General features: G+C 41.9%; 1 protein-coding gene across 1 annotated transcript in view; it reads left to right on the forward strand.

Moving 5' to 3' along the window:
* The first annotated feature begins 408 nt into the window (after positions 1 to 408).
* Positions 409 to 12,408, forward strand: part of OSBPL11 (oxysterol binding protein like 11) — a 67,149-nt gene continuing 55,149 nt past the window's right edge. The window contains exon 1 of the mRNA XM_002813196.6: positions 409 to 1,448. Coding sequence (XP_002813242.4) covers positions 1,282 to 1,448 — 167 coding nt within the window. The 5' untranslated portion in view covers positions 409 to 1,281. The remainder of the gene's footprint in view (positions 1,449 to 12,408) is intronic.

The following is a 12,408-nucleotide window of genomic DNA, read 5'->3' on the forward strand; positions in this document are numbered from 1 at the left end:
AATGATTGGCTTTACTCCAATGTCATGCTTGCCCCCCCCACCCCACCCCCAAGTGACTAAAACGTAGAGATGTTTGCTTCGTTCTTGTACTTTCTTATTTTTGTAAGCTTTCTTCCTAAAATGCCTGGAACAGCCCCTCAAATGGAAGGCTGGGACGTGGTTAGGAAGGCGGGCACTCACACACCAGAAGGGAACTCTCTAGGGCCGCTGGCTCCTTTGTTTCTTCCTCCTGGGTTCCTAGTTCCATTGCGGCCCCTTCCCTCTCCCTCCCTCTCCCTCCCTCTCCCTCCCTCTCCCTCCCTCTCCCTCCCTCTCCCTCCCTCTCCCTCCCTCTCCCTCCCTCACCCATCAGCCAGTCGCCCAGCTACCAGCTCCCAGAGGCTCCGCCCCCTTCAGGGACCAGCCGCCCTGACCCAAAATGGCGCCAGAAGCTTCGGCTGTGAGGGAAGTGAGCTCACGCTACTCCGGAAGGGAAGGCGGGAAGGGAGCGGGGCGGGTGGCTGTGGGGCTGTGGGGCTGTGGGGCTGTGGGACTGTGGGGCTGTGGGGCTGTGGGGCTGTGGGTGGGGCGGCGGCCGCGGCCCTGGCATTCACGCTTGGGTCTGGAGAAAGCGCGAGAGACTCACCGGCTCCCGAGAACCTAGTCGAGGGCCCGGGCCAGGGGCATAAGAGGAAGTTGCCCCGAGTGGCTCGCCTCTGGCCCTGGGAGAGGCGGCCCCGGGAGCCGGCGTCCCGCCCCGGCGGCCTCATTCCCCGACCCTCCTCCCGGGCTGCGCGCGCCGGCCCAGGCTGTATCTCGGGGGCTGCGGCGGGAACTGCCGAGCGGTCTTGACTGGACCCACTGCCTGAGGACCTGCGGAGGAGAAGAGGGAGCGCGGCGGGTCAGCCCCGAGGTTAGGCCGCGGGTCCCCTGTCCCTGGCGCTCCGTCCTTTTCCCAGCCGTCTTGGTTACAGAATCTGCGACCTCCCCACACTCCTTCTCTTTTGAGTATGTCACTTAAGTCTTCTCGCCGGATGCTTTTTCCTCCTTGCTTTTGCCGGAAAGGAGAGAGATACATGTGAAGGATATCTGTCCTCGTTGCTTCCCCTGCCCGCTTAAAAGTTTAACTTCTGTGGGAATGTGTATCTTCCTTTTCTGGACCATTTGACAGTCCCGCCCCAGCCGCCGTGTGATTTAGCAACCGGTATCATATTCAGATCAAATCTTAAAAAAAAAGTCACCTACAGAACTACAGAATTGTTCTCTCCCGCTCAAGAAGGGCAAGTGGACTTTGGCGTTAAGATGCAGGGGGGTGAACCAGTGTCCACAATGAAAGTCTCGGAGAGCGAAGGAAAGCTGGAGGGCCTGGCCACAGCGGTGACCCCGAACAAGAACAGCAGCTGTGGAGGTGCAATCAGTAGCAGCAGCAGCAGCAGCCGCGGTGGCAGTGCAAAAGGCTGGCAGTACAGGTATGGTCCTTTCTCCAAAATTATTTCCTGAGGTGGAGGTAGGGGTGAATATGCCCTGGAGGCTGCATCCCGCAATTATTGAAAGATAAAAGTTTTTTCACTGGCTTCCAGAAGCTACTGATACATCTCGTTTGGATCTGGACCTCGCCTAAAAGATTTAATCCGTTCATTTGTTCATTCAACAGGTATTTATGGAAGACCTTTTGAGGAATACAGAAATGTATCCCTGAACTTCCTTTACAGTCAGAGAGTTAATGCTTCCTCAGATTTAATTCTGTACTCACTTCTGCTTTTGCCTGTGTTGCAATTTATTTACAAGCCAGCTTTCTCTGATAGACTGCGAGGGCAGGAACTGTTTAACTCAGCTTTCTCAAGAGGCTAGCAAATACTGGTGCTCAAAACTTACTTGTCCAGAGATTGTCCAGAATCAGAAAAGATTCTTGTCCTGAAGGTATTTGTGACTTGGAAAGGGGAATGTACATAAATAATTGGAATACAAGGACAAAGGTAGAGATCCTAATGCCTCTGATAGACTAAACCTGAGCCTGGAGATGTTCAGTTTGCCTTGCTCAGGCCACTTCAGTGCTCTCTGTGTTGATGAGAAAGTCTATATCTGTTAATTTTCACTAATATGAATGAACAACTTAAGGAACAGGAGGAGAGTCCTGGAGAGGCAACAAGTTTTGTTTTTGTTTTTTCATATATGAAGTGTAGGGAGAAAGAACTATCCAGAACCTTAAGAATGAATGAAACAAACCAGCACATCCCATCGTATTGGAACTAAAGGGATGAATTCTTAAGTTTTGATTGACTCCTATGTGCCTAACTGTAGTCCTTTTTAGCCTTTGTGCTTATTTGTGCTTGTGAAATTTTTGTGAAACTTGGAAGGGGTTAAAGCCAAGATTTTGTGAGGGATATACATTTATCATGAATAATATTCATATGTATGAAATATGCATGACTGTATTAACATACAGAAGTGAAGTATAGAAGATTATAATTTTTTTTTTTTTTTTTTTGAGACAGAGTCTGGCTCTGTCACCCAGGCTGGAGTGTGGTGGTGCGATCTCAGCCCACTGCCACCTCCACCTCCCGGGTTCAAGCGATTCTCGTGTCTCAGCCTCCCGAGTAGCTGGGATTACAGGCTTGCGCCACCACACCTGGCTAATTTTTGTATTTTTAGTAGAGATGGGGTTTCACCATGTTGGCCAGGCTGGTCTCCAACTCCTGACCTCAAGTGATCAGCCCTCCTCTGCTTCCCAAAGTGCCGGGATTACAGGCTTGAGCCACCGCGCCTGGCCAGAAGATAACTTTTTATTGGTAAGTGACTGTAGGATAAGAAGATATATTCAGTTAATTTGAGAGGTCTAGGCCCACTTTTGGAATCAGCATGATTTTTTGTGTGTGTGTGTGACCTGTGACAAGGGCCGCGGGTCCCCTGTGCGTGGCGCTTCGTCCTGACCCGCTATGGGGCTGTGGGTGGGGCAGCGCCGCGGCCCTGGCATTCACACTTGGGTCTGGAGAGAGCGGGGAGTCTCTTAAGTTGGTTGTGGGGTGCCTTCGAATGTTATTTTTGGTTTACAACTTTCTTGGTGATATTGTTTGCAGTGCAACGGTTTTTAATTTTCATGAAGTCTAATGAGTTTTTTCTTCTCTTGTTATAGTTTTGTGTCACATCTAAAAAACGATTGTGAAGTTCAAGATGACAAAGATTTACACTTATGTGTTTGTCTAGGAGTTTTGTTTTAGTGCTTATGTTTAGGTTTCTGATGCATTTTTAGTTCATTTTTCTTTATGATCTTTTTTTTTCTTTTGTGAAACATCTACATATGTGTTTTTTATACATTTCCTATTAGGTCTTAATATTTTTCTTTTTAATATGCTTGATATCTCTTATTAAAATGTCAACATTAAATACCAATATTCCTTTAAAAATATTATGTTGATTTTTCTTCTTTTGAATAGGTAAAGGGATGTGTATATACAATGAAACATTTCCTTTACATACTTTCCCAGCCACTCTGTTTCCTTCTCTGGAAATGCTATCTTTTACTGATTTCTTGACTATAATTCCAGAGAAATTTATATTAGTTCTTTATTTAGTAAACATGTGATGACATGCAATATATTTTAATTTTGTATAAATTGCTATACTTTCTGCAAATATTTCACTAGTCCTCAGATTTTAATTTTTTTTTTTGACATACAGAAAACTTTTAAGTCAGACCTCTTATTCCTCTTTTCCATCCATTTCTAATTATAAAAAGTAACTTTTATAAATACTTGGTTTTGGCTGGCACTGTAGCTCACCCAAAGTGTTGATCCTTAGCACTTTGGGGCACTGAGGTGGGAGCATCACTTGAGCCCAGCAGTTTGAGACTAGCCTGGGCAACATAGAGAGACCCCATCTCTACAAAAAATTAAAAAATTAGCCAGGCATGGTGGCATGCCTACTCAGGAGGCTGAGGTGGAAGGATTGCTTGAGTTCTAGGCTCCAGTGAGCTGTGATTGTGCCACTGCACTCAAGCCTGGGTGACAGAGCAAGACCCTGTCTCAAAAATAATTAAGTAAATAAATAGTTGTTTTCATGAAGTTTTAAAATAATTTGGTAGTTTTACAATTTAACTTTTTTTTTTTTTTGAGACAGGGTCTCTCTCTGTCTCCCAGGGTTGAGTGTGGTGGCTCCATCATAGCTCACTGCAGCCTTGAACTGCTAGGCTCAAGTGATCCTCCTATTCAGCCTCTGGAATAGCTGGGACTACAGGTGCACACCACCATGCCCAACTAATTTTAAAATTTTTTTCCAGAGGCAGGATCTTGCAATGTTGCCCAGGCTCATATTTAACTTTTTAATCTATCTGGAATTTATTTTGAAATTTAGTGTGAGATGGTGTATCTACTACTGCATTACAAATTACCCCCAAATTTAATATATTAAAACAGCAGCATTTATTATTTCATAGTGTCTTTGGGTCAGGAATCTCAGTGCAGCTTAGCTGGGTCTTCTGGCTCTGAGTCTTTCTGAAGACTGAACTGGGAAGGATTCATTTCCTAGCTTATTCGTGAGACTCTTGGTGCAATTCAGTTCCTTTTGGCCCATTGGACAAAGAACTCAGTTCCTCATGAACTGATGGCCAGAGACCTCCTTTGGTCACTGGCCACATGGGCTTCTTCACAGAGCATCTTACAACTTGGCAGCTTGTTTCTTGAGAATGGGGAAGTAAGAGGACTAGAGAGTGCTAGCTGGAGAGAAGTTACAGTCTTTTGTAACCTAAGCACTGAGGTGAATTCACATCACTTTTCACTGTTCTTCAGAAGCAAGTCCCACAAAAGGGTGTGAGAATACCAGCAGTCGGGGATTATTGGGATTCATGCCAGAAAATGCCTAGGCAGTTAATATAATAGACTCAAGATTGTAAAGACTAGAGGGGAGAACAGACTTGGGGAGTCAAATTATGTATCTGGTTTTAGGTATGTCCAGCTAAAGTTGCCAGAATGTTTAAGTGTCTTATCTAGCCAGTCCTCAGAGATATGGAGTATTGGAAATGTAGATAATTGTCTTTATATTATCCAGAATGTTTTCACATCTGTTATCACATTTAATCCTCACAACTCTGGAGGAAGATAGAGCATTATTATCCCTATTTTGCAGTTAAAGAAAACCTAAGTCTAAATGACAATATAGACTTAGACAGTATAGTACATGAAGTTATATATTGCATGTAGCTAAGGTTACATAGCTAGTAAGTGGAAGAACTTTTATTTCTAGATAGGTGTTTACATAGAGGTATTAAAAGTAGATAAACTCTCTAAAAGGAATGAATAATTATTGATAATAACTAGTTTGGTACATGGTTGGTTTTATGGTTTACTCATGTTCTAACTTACGTAGCAAATATTTTTGAGTCTCTACTATGTCTGAAGCACTCTTTTATTAATGCCAAATTAATGTGCACACCCAAAACAACGAAAGAATGAATTCTAAGGCTTATTTTAGGAGGATCATCAAAATAATCAGGAAAAGGAAGGGCATCAGTGGCATTTACAAAATAATCTCATGATGACCTTTTGAAAAAAAAAAAAAAATTTGTTGAGACAGAGTTTGGCCCTCTTGTGCAGACTGGAGTGCGGTGGCCCTCTTGTGCAGACTGGAGTGCGGTGGCACATCTTAGCTCACTGCAACCTCTGCCTCCCAGGTTCAAGTCCAAGTGATTCTCCCGCCTCAGCTTCCCAAGTAGCTGGGATCACAGGCACTTGCTACCACACCCGGCTGATTTTTGTATTTTTAGTAGAGATGAGGTTTCACCATGTTGGCCAGGTTGGTCTCAAACTCCTGACCTCAAGTGATTCGCCCACTTCGGCCTCCTGAAGTACTAGGATTACAGGCATGAGCCACCGTGCCTGGTCCTTTTGAAAAATTAAACTTAAGAACTTAATTTATTAGATTAGCCTTGTATTTTCTTGTTTCCAGAGTAATTTATATTCATACGATGTCAGCTTTCTTTACCGTTTATAGAGAAGATAGATTTCCCAGTTCTGGGTCTTTCCTTCCTTTTTCATAGTGAATATTCACACTTTATAAAATGTGCATGTTTTCATTATTTTTGTATTCTTCATGTCAGCTTGTAGAGAAATTCACAAATCTGCAAATATGCCACCTGCTTATTAAAATGGGCAGAAGAGAACTATTCAAAAGAGGAACTGAAAGACAAACCAGGGTGTTTGATGGCCTGCTGTTTTTTTAAATTTTGAGCTCCTCACTGACTAATCATATTAACAGATAAATCTGTTTTCCTCATTAGCAAACAGTTATACTTTTCAGTAAATGTATAAAAGTCTGCAAATGTGTAGTATAGAAATAATTTTTGTGGTCAGACCACAATAATTTTGTGGTTTCTTCCACTGTCAATACTATTATAAGGAAAAGTGCCTGTTTGCGGATGAGAAAAGGAGATTGGCCTAAATATAAATGAATGTTCACGGTCTTAGAGGTTTTTCCTCTTCTTTTGAGTTGATTTGAAGAAAAAGTCATAAGTGTCTGCTTTTTTTTTTTTTCTCTGCAGGGGTTAAAGGAAAATTGATACATATTTCTATACTCTAGTTTTTGTTTTCTGTGTCTGAAATCTGCTATAGATGCTGGTAAAAACAAGAGAAAGATGATTGTAGGCATGTAACTGGAAACTATACAATATTATTCCAAAATCTAGTTAGAAGTATACCAAGTCTTGAGGAGCAAGATTTGGTTTATTAATAATGTGCTGTGATTTCTTAGTTTCCTTACATTTTTGCACTACATATCTTTTTTGGTTTTTTTTTTTTTTGAGATGGAGTTTCGCTCTTGTTGCCCAGGCTAGAGTGCAATGGTGCAATCTTGGCTCACCACAACCTCTGCCTCCTGGGTTCAAGCGATTCTCGTGCCTCAGTCTCCCGAGTAGCTGGGTACAGGCAGGCACCACCCGGCTAATTCTTATATTTTTGGTAGAGACGGGATTCCACCATGTTGGCCAGGCTGGTTTCGAACTCCTGACCTCAGGTGATCTGCCTGCCTAGGCCTCTTAAAGTACTGGGATTACAGGCGTGAGCCACCGCACCCAGCTTTGTCTACATTTCTAATCATTTGTTGTAGATGGGATACCTAAAAGCGAAATTCTAGGGCCAAAGAGTGCTAACATTTTTAAGACTCTTGGCAGGAGGGAGGACCCCTCTCTTGACTTTATACTTTTTGTTATAGATTAAAATACAGTTAGACTTTATTTTGTTTGCGATTTTGAGTATACAGTCTGCGAGTTGAATTTTTTGGGGAGGAGGTGGGCAGGCTATTGAGAATTGTCTCATGGCTTCATAGAAAAATTATGTTTCTTTCTTCCCATTGCTTAATTCATTCAGCAAATAAACACTTATTATATCCCAGGCTATACACTAGCTGTTGCAAGGAATATCTCTTAATGTCATTAGCCTTTTCCTCAGCTAAGCAAGCCACTCCCCCCTTCATGCTATTTGTTATCCTGAGAATGGACCAAAGTGCTAAGCATTTTGGGAGGATACTTTTTGCCTAGTTGAAAGTATGGATTTTGACATGTGACTTGCCTGGTACCTCATATTTACTGACTACAACTTTGATAAATTCCTGCCTGTAGTTAAATACCTTAAGGTATTGCTATTTGGCTTTTCCAGGAAAATAGAACCAATAGGTAGATATATAGAGAGAGATATTATGAGGAATTGGCTCATATGACTGTGGAGCCTGAGAAATCCCATAGCTCTGTTGTCTACAAGCTGGAGAACCTCTTGACATTATCGTCAACCTTTGATGTTACTTCCAGCTGGCTCTGCCCTCATCATTCCATTAAACTGTTATCTCTGGGTTGTAAGTCTAATGAGTCTTCTCAGTCTTTGTCATATCTTACTTTATCAGTAGCACTGAACTTTTCTTTTTTTTTTTTTTTTTTTTGAGACAGGGTCTTACTCTGACGCCCAGCCTGGAGTACGATGGCAGGATCTTGGCTCAGTGCAACCTCTGCCTCCCAGTTTCAAGCAATTCTCCTGCCTCAGCCTCCCAAGTAGCTGGGACTACAGGCATGCACCACCATGCCCAGCTAATTTTTGTATTCGTAGTAGAGACAGGGTTTTACCATGTTGGCTAGGCTGGTCTTGAACTCCTGACCTCGAGTGATCCACCCACCTCAGCCTCCCAAAGTGCTGGGATTATAGGCATGAGCCACTGTGCCTGGCCTGAGACAGAGTCTTGCTCTGTTTCCCAGGCTGGAGTGCAATGGCACGATTGCAGCTCACTGCAGCCTCCACTTCCTGGGCTCAAGCAATCCTCCCATCTCAGTGTCCTGAGTAGCTGGTATTACAGGTGTGTGCCACCCTGCCTGGCTAATTTTTAATTTTTTTTTGTAGAGACAGGATCTCACTGTGATGCCCAGGCTGGTCTCAAACTCCTGGCTCAAGTGATCCTCCCAAAGTGCTGGGATTACAGGTGTGAGCCAAGGCACCTGTCCACTGAATATTCTTGACCACAGACTTATCTTGAAACACTTTCTCTGGTTTCTGTCTTTCCATACTCCTAGTTTTCTTCCCACTACTCAGTTGTTCCTGATTTCTTCTCTGTATTCCCCTTGCCCTTAAAACTTTTCCTTAGAGATTTCTCTTAGACCCTGCCCATCTCTTGCCATTTCGTAATACTTCCTGGGTGACCTTGTTTACTGCTGTAACTTCAAATACCAGTTATATGCTTATATGCTGATGACTACCAAGCCCTAATCATGCTGCCTTACTGGATATCTCCCTGTATAGTCCTGCAGGTTCATTAAATTTAACATCTTAAATTGGAACAAATCCAAAATTTCTCTGTGATCCCTATCTCAGTGAAGGCATTAGTTATCCACCCAGTTGTTCCAGCTGGAAATCTGAGTGTTGCTCTTGTCCTTTCTCTCTCACTTTCATTCTTTCTGTCTCACTTCACATCTAATCAGTCATCAAATCTAGTCATTTCAGCCTTCTCACTCACTACTGAATCCTATGTATTTGTTTAATGCCTTTTTTATTTGTATGGCAGCTGCAAATGTAGTCCCATTGTGTGTCTTTTCCAGTAGCAGGAACCCATGTTACTGTCTTTTTCTTCAAGGAAATATATTTCTCTTAGATTAGATTATAGATTTGAGTTGGAGAGTTATTAGTTATTGCCTTTTTGATTTTCTTATGCTTTTCAATGGTTTTTCAGAGTGCTGTGCTTTAGTAGGTATTGAGTAATTGTTTTGAGTTGAAAGGATTTGAAACTGTTTAAAAGGTAGCTTAATTTTAAAAACTTTTATATATCTTAAGTCTGATAAAGAAAGGTTAAGAAATAAGTATGTTGCCGGGCACAGTGGGTCACGCCTGTAATCTCAGCACTTTGGGAGGCCGAGGCAGGTGGATCACGAGGTCAGGAGTTCGAGACCAGCCTGATCAACATGGTGAAACCCCGTCTCTACTACAAATAGCAAAAGTAGCCAGGCGTGGTGGCACACACGCACCTGTAATCCCAGCTACTCGGGAGGCTGAGGCAGGAGAATCACTTGAACCCAGCAGGCGGAGGTTGTAGTGAGCCAAGATCGCACCACTGCTCTCCAGCCTAGGCGACAGAGCGAGACTCCATCTCAAAAAAAAAAAAAAAAGAAATATGTATGTTATAGTAATGGAGGTTAAAGAATTGAAGAAGTTATTATTAAGATATTTAAGAGAAAATGAGTATCAAACTATACACAATGTAATAAAGCCACTTGGCAAAGTTTAATCAGTTATTTTTATAGACTATCAGCTTCCACTACTAATCCCAATTAAATGTTAACAAGTTTAAAAGATCAGAAATATACCCAGTTTCTTGAGCAGTGAAGTTTTTGGAGGACTGAAGAAGAAATTAACTTTCTCATAGCTTATTTTTTAGTGTATTAGTCTGTTTTGGACCATCACTTCTATTTTATAGAACACAAAATAGTATAATATAATCAGATATGTGGTATGTTCCCACTTCAGTAGCTAGATTTTATTCATATTAACAGACACATTAAAAATATTTTATAACAATTTGCACATTTTATTTTATTTACTGTTTTTAGAGATGGGGTGGGTCTCCCTATGTTGCCCAGGCTAGTCTCAAACTCCTGGACTCAAGGAATTGTCCCACCTTGGCCTCCCAAAGTGTTAAGATTACAGGCATGAGGCACTACACCAGGCCCTGAAAATTCACACATTTTAGATAGGAATAAAGCATGAGAGTTAGAGATACTGTACAGTAAGTCAATTATAAGACTGTAGAAGAAAAGAAAGTGTGAACCAGCTGTTCAGTCACAGAGCACTTTTTATGCTGACCACCAGATGGCACAGTTGTTCCACACCAGCTGGTTGCCTTCAATAGTGGCTATTGGGATACATGGAAAAGGGTAAGAATGAGGGAGGGACATTGCAACCAGCTGTTCCAAAGAATAGGATGTTTTCAAGTTGGTTCTTTGTAATCTGGAGACAGCTGTTTTATATAATAAAAATAGGCCAGCAGTTTACTTACTTGAATTTCTGGTTCTTTTGAAACTAACTTTATGCTACTACCAAATAAACCATGTCAATATCCTTATAGTTTTGTTTTGTTTTTTCAGAAAGCTAACTCTTTAGATATATGAGTCAACAAAATATTAATAATTTAGAAAATTAAACAGAACATTACTATGATGTGAAATATGAAGATACACTTAGAGCCAGGTGCAGTGGCTCATACCTGTAATCCCAGCACTTTGGGAGGCTGAGGCAGGCTGATCACTTGAGGCTAGGAGTTTGAGACCAGCCTGGCCAACCCATCTTTACAAAACCCCATCTCTACTAAAAATACAAAAATTAGCTAGGCATGGTAGTGGGTGCCTGTAGTCCCAGCTACTTGATAGGCAGAGGCAGAAGAATCGCATGAGCCCCAGAGGCGAAGGTTGCAGTGAGCTGAGATCACACCACTGCACTCCAGCCTAGGCAAAAGAGCGAGACTCTGTTGCAATTAAAAAAAAAAAAAAAAAAGATACACGTGGGATCTTTTTAGCGATTGATGTTACTGAAATTGTACACTTTTAAAAATTTGTGGCTCATGCCTGTAATCCCAACACTTTGGGAAGGCAAAGTGGAAAGATCACTTGAGCCCAGGAGTTTGAGAGCAGCGTAGGCAACATAGTGAAACCCCCCTCCATCCCCACAAAAATAATTAAAAATTAGCTGGACATGGTTGTACGTTCCTATAGTTGCAGCTACTCAGATGCTGAGGTAGGAGGGTCACTCGAACTGTTAAATGACTGATATAGATAATTAGATATGACCAAAATGGGGAGTACTTTCAGTAATATGAGAGTAGTGACTAAATAAAGATGATGTATTTTATTTATTGCTTTGAAATAAAAATTTTGTATTTCTCAGGTATAGATAAGTATATATAAGGTTTTAAGAAGGTTTTGCCCCATAGTTCACATACATTTGAAGAATATATACAGTCTTAAAACCAGAGGAATTGAACTGTAATTCAGTTGTGATATTTTTTATTACATGCTAATGGCTATGAATTGACATTTATGTAGTAATGAAAGCTGGGTGTAGAGAACCTAGATTAAAGAGTAGTTCCCAAAATGGCGAATTATGAAATATCTTGGCACTTTGAGAAAATATTTAGGTTGTATACTACCTCAAACCTCTTATGGATTGATGCAGAATGTAAGCAAATATTCAGATTATGGAGCAACTGGACAGAATGGAGAAAGAGTAAGTTTTTCTGTTTTTTTGTTTTTGTTTTTGTTTTTGTTTATGATGGAGTCTCACTCTGCCACCCGGGTTGGAGTGCAGTGGTGCAGTCTCAGCTCACTGTAACCTCTGCCTCCCGGGTTCAAGTGATTCTCCTGCCTCAGCCTCACAAGTAGCTGGGATTATAGGCGTGTGCCACCACGCCTGGCTAATTTTTTGTATTTTTAGTTGAGATGGGGTTTCACCATGTTGGCCAGGCTGGTCTCGAACTCCTTACCTCAGGTGATCCACCTGCCCTGGCCTCCAAAAGTGCTGGGATTACAGGCATGAACTACCATGCCCGGCAAAGAATAAGTTTTTCGGGAAGCTGAGCTGTGTACTAAGTACCTAAAACAGAGGAGGAACTCTTTAGGGGAATACAGGGGAGCCAAACAAAAAATATAGCTCTCTGCTTTTCTAAGCAATGTATCTCAAAATAACTGAAATAAATAACTTGATTGTGACCTGGGCCGGAAGTATAAGAACTTTAGCAGAAACCCAAGTGGCTGTATTTCTAGAGAAGAAGTCTTTCCTCTAGTTGTAGGCTTTATTTATTATTCTTATTTATTTATTATATGTATTTAATAAAGAGAGACAGGGTCTCATTATGTTGCCCAGGCTGGTTTCGAACTCCTGGGCTCAAGTGATCCTCCTATCTTGATCTCCCAAAGTG

Source organism: Pongo abelii, chromosome 2 (genome assembly GCF_028885655.2).
Source record: "Pongo abelii isolate AG06213 chromosome 2, NHGRI_mPonAbe1-v2.0_pri, whole genome shotgun sequence".
Lineage (NCBI taxonomy): Eukaryota > Metazoa > Chordata > Mammalia > Primates > Hominidae > Pongo > Pongo abelii.